The sequence below is a fragment of the Hesperophylax consimilis genome, chromosome 15 (assembly GCF_061612785.1).
Source record: "Hesperophylax consimilis isolate HC1 chromosome 15, BYU_Hcon_1.0, whole genome shotgun sequence".
In the NCBI taxonomy this organism is placed as follows: domain Eukaryota; kingdom Metazoa; phylum Arthropoda; class Insecta; order Trichoptera; family Limnephilidae; genus Hesperophylax; species Hesperophylax consimilis.
In genome coordinates, this window is record NC_142850.1 from 23350956 (window position 1) to 23362187 (window position 11232).

An 11232-nucleotide genomic window follows, 5' to 3' on the forward strand; every position below is an offset into this window, starting at 1 on the left:
AATTTTTAATTTTCAAATAAATAACAGAACATTCGGTTTCCTTTAGAAGCGATTTCCAATCATAATTACAAATATGTTTATCAACCAGTTTTTGCGAAAGAATTTTAACTTTATTATAATCATTTGAGTTTAAATTATCTACCGAGTTATAGCGTATACTTATAGCTGTTGTGTTGTGATCGGCAATGTTATAGTCACATACACATGCGAAGATTGTACTGGTTAATCCAGCGGGCAGTTTACCGCTTATTCGCACGTAGAAATGATCGATACATGAACTATTTATTTTCTGTTTAACAATTACTTCCCTAGTGACGCCATCTATACATTTTTTCAAATAGTTATTTGTAAGAATATTTTCATAATTTATTATGAAAGGATCATTTTTGTTTAATAAATTTAAATTTATGTCGCCGAAAAATATTACACTTTCATTTGATTTAATATTGTTTTCAAACACAGAGGATATTTCTGACAAAAATGATAGCTTATTTAGATTCGGAGGTCGGTATATTGCTAAGACATTTAAAGTGCTCTTATTTGGAAGTGTCAATATTCCAAAAACGTTCTCAAAAAATTTGGTGTCCAGAAATATTTGCGAAAAGGAAAGGTTATTCTTTATATATAACAAGATGCCTCCACCGGATTTTTGTTTTCTACAATAGTGATACGAATTGTATCCTTGGTTCTTCGTTGCGGACGTGTTTTAACCGCTCCGGTTTGTTATATCCTTTCAGAAGGTTTCCCTTGCTAAGAGATCGCTGAAAATTGTTCAGCATCCGTGTTTTATATAGTGCTTACCTTTTTATTTCACGAAATGTGCGTAACTTCTACCGTTTAGCCGGAATTTGCAATTATTATAGCATTTTAAACCGATTAATTTTTAAAAGTGAAGCTAGAACGAAGATTTCTCAATGCAGTCGAAGATTTTATACCTGACTCAAGTGTCAAGTGGTGTTGGGATTTACGGGACCTTTTCAACCGAGGATGTCTGCATGGAGGACAGATAAGCCATATTTTGTTTAAAGTTTTTGTCTTTGTTTTTATTTTCTGTTTTTGTTTATGTATTTTGTTACAGATGACACTCATAAACTTCACTTTGACTTTGGTTCAAGATTTTGCTTATGATAGCCTGCGATAAGCGAGCCCTAAGGGTCTGAGACAGAGGTGTGAAATCGTCGGATCACGACAATAGAAAGAATGTATTGGAGCCAGGAAGGAGTCTGAAAGGGTCGAGAGGATGCACTAGGTGGCATGAAAGGCTGGGAGGTGACTGGAGAGACTAAGGTAAACTAGGATGAGGTGATTTTGCACAGCGGTGCTGCCAAGGTCTGTTATCTATGTGAGGATATTGTGTCGGCGCTCTTTATTGGCAGCAGACACATGTCAGCGCTATATTAGCGGCGGACACATGCCTGAACGGATGACGAGCCTCGTGCTGGCACAGTTGGTGGACGGGGTAGTCTCTCTCCCTGCAGCAGCTGGTACAGTTCCTTCGCTACCTAGGACTCTTGCAGCAGAGTCTCCATCTTCTGTCTTCGTCGAGCGTCACAGCGGTGCTGCCAAGGTTTGTTGTCTATGTGAGGATGTTGTGTCAGCGCTCTTTATTGGCAGCAGATACATGTCAGCGCTATATTGGCGGCAGACACATGCCTGAACGGATGACGAACCTCGTGCTGGCACAGTTGGTCTAAATAACAAATGTAGATCCTAGGAAATAAATTGTACAGCGCCCTTGAGGTGATTTTTCACAAAAACGGCGCTGTACAAATTATCCAATTATTATTATTATTATTATTATCCGGGAATATCATAAAGATTAACAAGTTCCGAACGAATTGCCGTTTCGCAAAGCATGAGTACGTCAACGTGATTTAAACAGTCTTTAAAATAAACATGAAATAGGTCGAAATATTTACATATTGACCTATATTCAATCGTAAAAGATCAATGGTTTCGTTGCTTGCGTGGCACTTAGCGCCGTCTTGATGAAAGTAAACGTCCAGATCAATACTGTCCAATTTCGGCTATAAAAAATCATTAATCATCTCTCGATAGCGCAATCCATTCACCGTAACTGTTGGTCATTATCGAAAAAGTAAGGTCCAATGACTCCGCCGGACCATAAACCGCACGAAACAGTCACACGTTGAGGATAGAGAGGTTTTTCTACAATAACTCTTGGGTTTTCCGAGCCCCAGATGCGACAATTTTGCTTGTTGACGAAGCCACCGATGTGGAAATGGGCCTCATCACTCAAGATGATTTGCATTTGATTCACTCAAGTGAATTTTAATAATTTCAATGCGTTGTTGAAGCGTGTATCGTTCCATTTTTATTAGTGGCGTAGTTTCTACTTGTCAAATGTTAAAAAATGACAGCTTCAAAAGTAACATCTACTGAAATAGCGGGCTATTCAAAATAACACCTCTTATTGGAAAACCCTGTATATAGATGTCACCTGTGATAGGTAAAAACGACGCCATCTGTTGGACGTAAAAGCAACATGCGCTGTTGTTTCTCTATCTGTACAGACAGACTGAGCCACAGCAATGCGTGACGGGGTACAGCAAGTATATAATAAAATCTGAAGTTAACTTTTTCTTCCAACCCCGAAACACTCCCATGGAAAATTACATGTTTTGTTCCCGTTTTTGATTTTATGTTTTCCCAAAATTCATTTATTTACTCATGGTGTAGGTAGAAACCTACTCAGCCGAACATAAAATATTGATTAGTAACTGGCGATCCATACTTTACTATTTTTGATTTTATTAAATGGATATGATATACAATGTCAGACAGTGAAAGAGAGACAGGAGGCCTCTAAGATGAAAATAATTTCACTCGGGGCCTATGTCATCTTTGGGGATGTTGTGTAGAAGGAAAGAAAGTAGAGTAAGTTCTGGGAAGGAGTTGTGTTCCCACAAACAGTTCTCCAACTCCTTGTGAGGAGATTTTAAATAATAGGTTCTTGTGTTTAAATCAGGGATTTATTAATACTTCACGTATTACAATGGTGACTCGATAGTCGACCTAACTAGAAGCTGGCTAAATGAGATCTAAAAACACCAAGTTTGTCTGGGAGCATTCTAACTTGTCCTGGCGACTACTGGCTACTAGCTGCCATCTTGCGGACTTTCACGCAAGCCCTATGCACTGCCTCCTATGAGTGCATCTATGAAGCTCTTACTTCCCAACAGAAGGAAAAAGGTGTGAAGAGTGGATATGATCAACCAATATGTATCTCGTACAGGTGGGCAGATGCAGTTGTACATTTAAAATAGATTATGTAATGTATTTTTTGTTTGTAGGTGCAACTTGTGTGGATGCCATGGCCATTGGATACCGCACCGTGTTGATCGATGACTGCAGTCGAGGGGTGGACTTCCCCGATATTGAGAAGATTAAAAATACTGTCATCAACAACAATGGAGTCATCGTCAACTCTGAAGACGTGAGTGTACAATATTACTTATTTACATTTTGTGGAAGCGACCCAGAGGCAGACTTAACCTCTCAGAAAAGGACTTTTATTTACTTTGTGTTCCTTAGCGAACTGTCAAAACGCGAAAATTTTTGTGTTATTCATGAGTTTTGTTAAAAGCTTCATAACTCACGTTTTGGGAAACGTAGCCTCATTCTAAAAAATGTTTTGGAAAGATTATGAAATTCACTATCGTATTGTTTTGTTATACGTAAATATTTGCGTTTCTAAATATACATTTTCTGAAAACGTCAAAAATATGTAAAAATCGCTGACCATTATTTCAAAGCTGTGAAAAATTTACTTCTTTCTGAGTATCATAAAGAAATAACACTTTATATATTGAAGAAATATAATTAAAAACTATTAGTCACCTCAAAATATTAACCGTCCAAACTAAAATATTTTTAATAAATTATTTAAAAACGCAATAAATTCCGAACGAACAAGATGACAGATTCAATCGACTCAGATAATGCACCTCTAAATTCCATAGATATTCTTGAATGCAGACGCGTAGTGTTATTCATTATCGATACTCTGTTTTTTAAATCATGGTAATCCGTATACTAGTGATGGAAATAAATCGATTTTTGTAAAATCTCGCGCGTTTACGTGAAAAGACGTACTAATGTCTTGACCGCTATTATCATATTTACGTCTTTTGACGTTCTAATGTTCCGAGTGGTTAAGAAGAAGCAGACTAAGGAAGAGGCAGACTGACGTTGAGGCAGATTGAGGAAGAGGTAGATTGATGATGAGGCAGACTGAGGTTGGGGCAGACTGAGGAAGCGGTAGACTTAGACTGAGGCAGACTGCGGCTGAGGCAGATTGAGGAAGAGGTGAACTAATGTTGAGGCGGACTGAGGAAGAGGCAGATTGAAGATTAGGTAGACCGAGGAAGAGGTGAACTGAGGTTGACGCAGACTGATGAATATTAAGGATAATGCAAACTGAGGTTGAGGCAGACTGAGAAAGAGGTAGATTGAGGATGAGGCAGTCTGAGGAAGAGGCAGATTGAAGAAAAAGTGGACTGACTGTGTGGTGGAGTATTGGAGAAGAAGGCATGGCTATGAACCGGAGCCAGCGGTGAACATTTGTGGAGGAGGCACCGAGATAATGAAGACTTTTCTTAATTTAATGATCTGGCAGTTAATAAAACTAAATATATATACACTTACATTGTTTTTGGATAACAATGTCTGGGATATTTTTTGGTTGTGACCCTAGCGTATTGTAAGTTGTTAGGTGTTTTTGCCAGCATACAAAACTATAGATTTTTTTTTCTTTTATATATTCAATAATATTATTATTTAATTTATTAAAAAGAGTTTATTTATAAAAAAGTTCCGCTGTGTAATTATTATTACCTGTGACACCTAATTCGCCTTCTGAAAGCATTATCAGAATATGAAAATTCACTACAAATTAAACTTGATATCAATAAATAAATGAATTTATTATTATTGTAGGTGTTGGGAATGGTTGAAGGGAGGGATCGCAGACCGGAGCTGGGATACAAACTGGCTATGGAACTAAAGGAGGCCATCAGTGAGCAGTAAAGGACACCTGCGCTTGAGCCATCATGTTTTATCAGTATTATAATACAAAAGCCTTTTAAAATAATCAAATCCACAATAAAAAAGAACAGTGACAAAACAGAACATTGAAGAAAAGTGAAGAACAGGGAAAAAAAACAACAAACCCAACCTAACCTAACCCATTCTTTTATCATGTTCTGTTTTGAAACCGTTCTGTTTTTTCCGGTTATTAAAAAAATCATAGACAAAATTAAGATCAAGCTTCTAATTATTTAAACTATAGGTACCTACACAATGTTCATTCCTTCCAAACTTAAAAAAAACCATGCGTCTAACAAGCAATGGAGGGTTATTTAATATTCATTATTGATTATTATCATCTAATGCTGTGCATTAGTAATACTGCCCTTATAAATGTTTGAAGTTTAATAATCTTCCAAAGTTGTAGAATAATATAGTTGTACCTTATTATAATATTATAGACAGCACAAACAGTCATAAGCAAAGTACGCACTCTCGTTTATGCTCAATGGTTTGACGCGCATTCGAACATGTTGCAAGGTGTGTACGTTCTCGCTCTATGCTTTTTTGTTCGATACGAAAAAGATTCAAGAGTTGTAATTCTTACTCGATGTTCGACAGAAATTTACGATTTGACTGAACATCTTGGTGGTATATCTAGGGCGTCTTGTGTCGTGCTGATCGAGCATGGTTCCAAGTCAACATATTCGATCAAGCCAAACCGTCGAGCATGAATATACGTGCGTAGCATAGCTATAGCTTGTTAAATGAATGTATTCGTGGAGCTGATTCTATAGAACAAACTAAAATCTATCATAATATGTAGAATAATTTTTGCTAAATATTATGTACCTACTGTAATAATTCTGAAATCAATTATGTGAGTATATTATAATATATTTTTATTAGATTTTCTTTCCCTCGTAGAGTGAAGTTATATTCCTATAGGTATAGCGTATTTCATAAGTTCTGATTTGTCAAGTCAGTTTCAAAATGTATTGGTGAGGCAGCTTTTTTTTCTGTTTGGATCTTAAGTTTTAATCATAATCTTTTCTTGTAGCTATTTATCTCACTCGATAATCAATTTATTAAATGTATGTATATTGATAAATATCCTAAAATCAACTTGAGGTTAATTTAGTCTGGCTTTAATGATCAATTATAACAGAGAGCGGTACTTAATAGAATAAGAATATGATTGTTGTTTTGTTATTAGGTGGTTAAAGTATGTTAAACTTATTAATATTGGTAATTTGCTGTATCTTCTAATCTTTAACGGCCCTTAAATTGTGCCAATGGTTAAGTCATTGATGCCATTGACAATTGCTAATTGGTCGTTTACACAGTCAATTGAAGCAATTTACACTGGCTAGAGAAATTCTGAAGGAAAATAACAAGTTTCTCAAAAAATTAACTTTTTTCGGGGTAAGCTGGCGAAATTTACAGCAATTTTTGGAAAAATGTATCAAATGTGCACTAACGACCAAAAATACTAAAATATGCATTATGCGTATATGTAAATGTGCAAATGCATAATTTGATATGCATAATATGTACAAGTTTACAGTTTTATTTTGAAGTATATTTTTTCTTTATTGTGAATGTTGCTTACGAGAATCACAATGTACAACAATTGATTTTTTATTATAATAGCATTGAATACATAATTGTATAGATTTCCCAGAGAGAGGTTGTATATGACGCCATCGTTCTAGTATCTTCTGTCTTTTTCGTTTTCATTTAAGACGTGTGAGAAGAAAGGGAACCACACCTCTTGCTGGGACTACTACATTACTAACTTGCTTTTGTGATAATATTTGTAATATTTTGTAATTTATATCTTATTTAAGCCGCATCATATGTATTTATTAGTATAATTTCATATTCCATCTTTTAGATTTTGTGCTGTTATTACAAAGTTTAAAAAAAAAATTTTTTGTAGTTCATTTAATATATTTTTAATAATGGTTTACATCTATAATCTGCCTTATAATGTTGAATGATGAATTTGATCCCATTGAGTTGAAATGTTGTTGGTTTGGGAAGAGAAACAGAGGTGGCTCACAGATGGGATAAGCTAACCCGTACCTAAATGGGTAAGATTAGTAAAAAAAATTGTAAGCATGTTCATTGGAAAGCTTGTTCATAGCGGACTCCAGAAGGCTAATGAAGAAGAAAAAGAATGTATGTACATACATGGTTGGGGTGTTGCACATAAATTTAAACACAACATTGTCATCGAGTGTTCAATTAACGCCATTTTGTTTGTTTGTTTCGTGTTAAACGACGATTCTATTTCCATTTCAACCTTCTATCCAATTATTATCAACTTACAAGCATGACAATATGACAGTTGTGCGTTTCGCTGATCATAAATTGTTCAAAAGCTGAAAGCGACCTGGAATCTGCCTTTAACGCGGAGCTTTCAAATGTAAAATAAAAGTAAAATGGTTCTGATTCATTTGATTACAACATCTGAACTTCTCCGCGAAACCTGAACTATGTGTTACTCTTGCCTTTAATGTAAGTGAATATTATTACCTAAGAGCTTATTTGAAAACAGTTCAATAATATAAAATACTATTTCAAGATGACTAAAGAATATTTTTGTTCAGCACTTTATTCTAGATTAAGAATAAAGGTCAGGAACTATTAAATAAATAATTTTATGTACAGTACTTACATAGTATTAATGTCTAGACTAAAAATTGCCTTATTAGCTTTAGACTGTGTACTTATTTATCAATGTTAATTATAAACTTGCACAATTTACCTTAAAAGCCCAATTTATAATCGATGCTTATGTATTTTTAATAATGTACGAGTATATTTTAAGACCCCTACATACAATTGGTTTGCCCAGTAGTTTATCTATGGTTTTCTAGAAAAAATGTGGGTAGGGATCGAACAGTAGACGTGGGACAGTAGGATGGCATAAGCAATGTACCCACGCTCGTTTATGCTCAATGGTTTGACGCGCATTCGAACATGTTGCAAGGTGTTCTCGCTCTATGCTTTTTTATTCGATACGAAAAGATTCAAGAGTCGTAATTCTTACTTGATGTTCGACAGAAATTTACAATTTGACTGAGCATCTTGGTATGTATATCTACGGCGTCTTGTGTCGTGCTGATCGAGCATGGTTCCAAGTCAACATATTCGATCAAGCCAAACCGTCGAGCATATATATACGTGTGTAGCCTAACTATAGCTTGTTAAATGAATGTATTCATGAAGCTGACTCCATAGAATAAACTAAAATCTACCATAATAGAATAATTTTGGCTAAATATTATGTACCTACTGTAATAATTCTGAAATCAATTATGTAAGTAAATTATAATATATTTTTTATTAGATTTTCGTTCCCTCGTAGAGTGAAGTTATATTCCTATAGGTATAGCGTATTTCATAAGTTCTGATTTGTAAAGTGATGTCAGTTTCAAAATGTTTTGATGCCGCAGCTGTTTTTTCTGTTTGGATCTTAGGGATCGAACAGTAGACGTGGGACAGTAGGATGGCGAAGCCTTTCGATTCTGTGGCTTCAGTTAGTACCTGGGGTGGCTAGCCATCGGTAGACCCTTCACATTGTATTGCTAAATTTGAGGAAGATAATGAATAGAATAAGTAACAGCAATTGTGTACTAATAACAGTGCCTCACCAACTAAGGGCTGCGGTCCCCAGGATCATTAAATAATTACAAACCTAAGTAAATACTTAGTAGAAATCTACCTGTTTTTATTAATTATTTTTGCACTGACCGATAATAGTTTTTCGTTTTCATAATTTAATGTGTTAGAGCAGTGTTCCGCAAACTTTTTATGTTCACGGTACACCTAACTAATCAAGAAATTTTTACGGTACACCAAAGAAAAAAAAACAAGGTTAATTTTGGATAGGATTGGCTAGGCTTATTACGAATAGCGGCGAACTTTGAGGTTAAACTACGAAAGCTGCATAATTTAAAAAAAAACATCCAAGGTTTTGAATGGTTTGTTTGGCAAAGCAGGGTTTCTCTAGCCGGGTTTGTGTAATTATGATTGATATTTATCACATAACAGTGACAGAATGACCGCGAACTGTCACCGAATCGGTTCGAGAAGTGAATTTTAATTTTACGCAATTGATAATTAAAATGCATCTTTTTCCGCCGACACCGAGCCAAAAAGTTTCCTTTTATAGTAATTACGGCATATCTAAAGTTTTTTTCTAAAAATTATTCGTAATAAGCGTGGCCACTCCGAACAAAATTTACCAAAAACAATATTTTATTAATATTTATTATTAAAATCAATATAACATGAAAAGATGTTTAATGCGAAATGTGAGCCTGTTTAACTGAACACAGACGATCAAAATTTGCAACAATCGTTGATAACGCTGCTCGCATCTCTTCGTCGATCGTCCTCAGGCGTTCTCTTTTTTTAGACTTTATCGTTGTGAGAGTTGAAAACCCCAATTCGCATAAATAGGTCGTGGCAAATGGTAATAGAATTGCAATAGCTCGCTTTGACAGCAGTGGATACTCATTTTTTTACGTGGAGCCAAAAATGTGCTAACTCTGTTTCAGAAAATTTTAATTTTAGTGTCCGATCAGTTTTAAGCTCCATGAATTCTTCCTGCTCGTTTATTGGTAAATGTCCAAGAGAAGTGCTTTCCGAAAATGGATTTCTTACCCAGTCCATAGGTTGCAGGTCACACTAAGGAAAATATGAGTTCATTTTTTCTGCCAACAGCTCCAAGTGTTTCACTATCAAAGCCTGCACTTTTTTTTCTGAATCGGCAGCCATGACATTTGGAAACATTTCTTTACTACCATTGGTAGCGTGGCTGATCCATAGCACCAATTTAGCGCGAAAGCTTTCAATCTTGTCCGAAGACGTTAAAATGTTACAATTTCTTCCTTGCATTTTTTTGTTCAGCTCATTTAATTGAGCGAATATGTCCGCCAGATATGCAAGTTTTGCTACCCATTCTTCTTTTTTAAATTTTATGTTGAAATCTTTTTTAATTTTATGTTGTCACGCGCATGCACCCCGATAGCTCGTGCGCAATCACGTGGTAATGTAGCAATAGCACCCCACTTATGTAGTGTAGCACACGTGATAATGTAGCGTAGCGGCGTAGCACACGGCCACTTCGCAGCGATCGAGTCCCACCCACGCCACCTCCGGCCGCCGCGCCGCACAGAAAAGTAAAGACCGATTTACAGAGCACTTTGTGAGAAGTGACGCGGGACTCGCGGCACACTTACAAATGGCCACGGCACACCAGTGTGCCGCGGAGCACACTTTGCGGAACACTGTGTTTGAGGAACCGACTGAAGAATTGACTGGTTGGTGGCTGAGTTGACCTCGCGTTCGGGTCCCACCCTGGCGTAGTGTGTTCAATTCCTCGGCTGGCTAAGTCCTCCATCACAACACAAGCAACATTTTCCCCTAACTGTGGTGGTAGTATTAGATTTTCAAATATTGTCAGGTTATTCATAACCCGGGAATGTTTGTCTTTCTTTTTGAAAAAAAAAGAATAATAATAAGTTAACATTTAATCGAATTGAAGTAGAATTTAATGAAATTCGTTTTGCAACAGTTAACTTAAAAATATTCATAAACTACCAGTTCATATATGGCACTAATTTAATTATTTTAGCAAGTTATGTTTCAAATTATTAATACGAATTGATTGTTTGCACCTGTTCACAGTGGCGGCTCGTGACTTTTGGGCGTTTTAGAGTGCTAATATTAAAAAAAATGGCATTGTTGATGTTGTAAAGTGTTGATGTTGTTTTAAAGATTCGTTGAGGTAGGTATCCTGTATTTTATTGATTAAATCATCAAAGTGATCGTTTTTTGGTAGGGGTACTCTTAAACTATTTATCCTTAAAGGATTCTGCACACCCCGATGCACTGTACTGGGCGTTCACTATTCCATCTCTGCAATACTTGACCGCTTTTGATGTAAGTCTATGTCACGCGCATGCACCCCGATAGCTCGTGCGCAATCACGTGGTAATGTAGCAATAGCACCCCACTTATGTAGTGTAGCACACGTGATAATGTAGCGTAGCGGCGTAGCACACGGCCACTTCGCAGCGATCGAGTCCCACCCACGCCACCTCCGGCCGCCGCGCCGCACAGAAAAGTAAAGACCGATTTACAGAGCACTTTGTGAGAAGTGACGCG

General features: G+C 36.4%; 1 protein-coding gene across 3 annotated transcripts in view; it reads left to right on the top strand.

Moving 5' to 3' along the window:
• The window catches only part of Naam (Nicotinamide amidase), a 40495-nt gene extending 29699 nt beyond the window's left edge, over positions 1-10796 (top strand). For 2 of the 3 annotated variants that reach the window (XM_089640343.1, XM_089640344.1), the window contains 2 exons: positions 3315-3457; positions 4960-10796. In XM_089640343.1, the coding sequence (XP_089496469.1) occupies positions 3315-3457; positions 4960-5049 (233 nt within the window). In that variant the 3' untranslated portion in view covers positions 5050-10796. The remainder of the gene's footprint in view (positions 1-3314; positions 3458-4959) is intronic. The other variant, XR_016303318.1, reaches the window with a different exon arrangement.
• Positions 10797-11232: the final 436 nt, after the last annotated feature.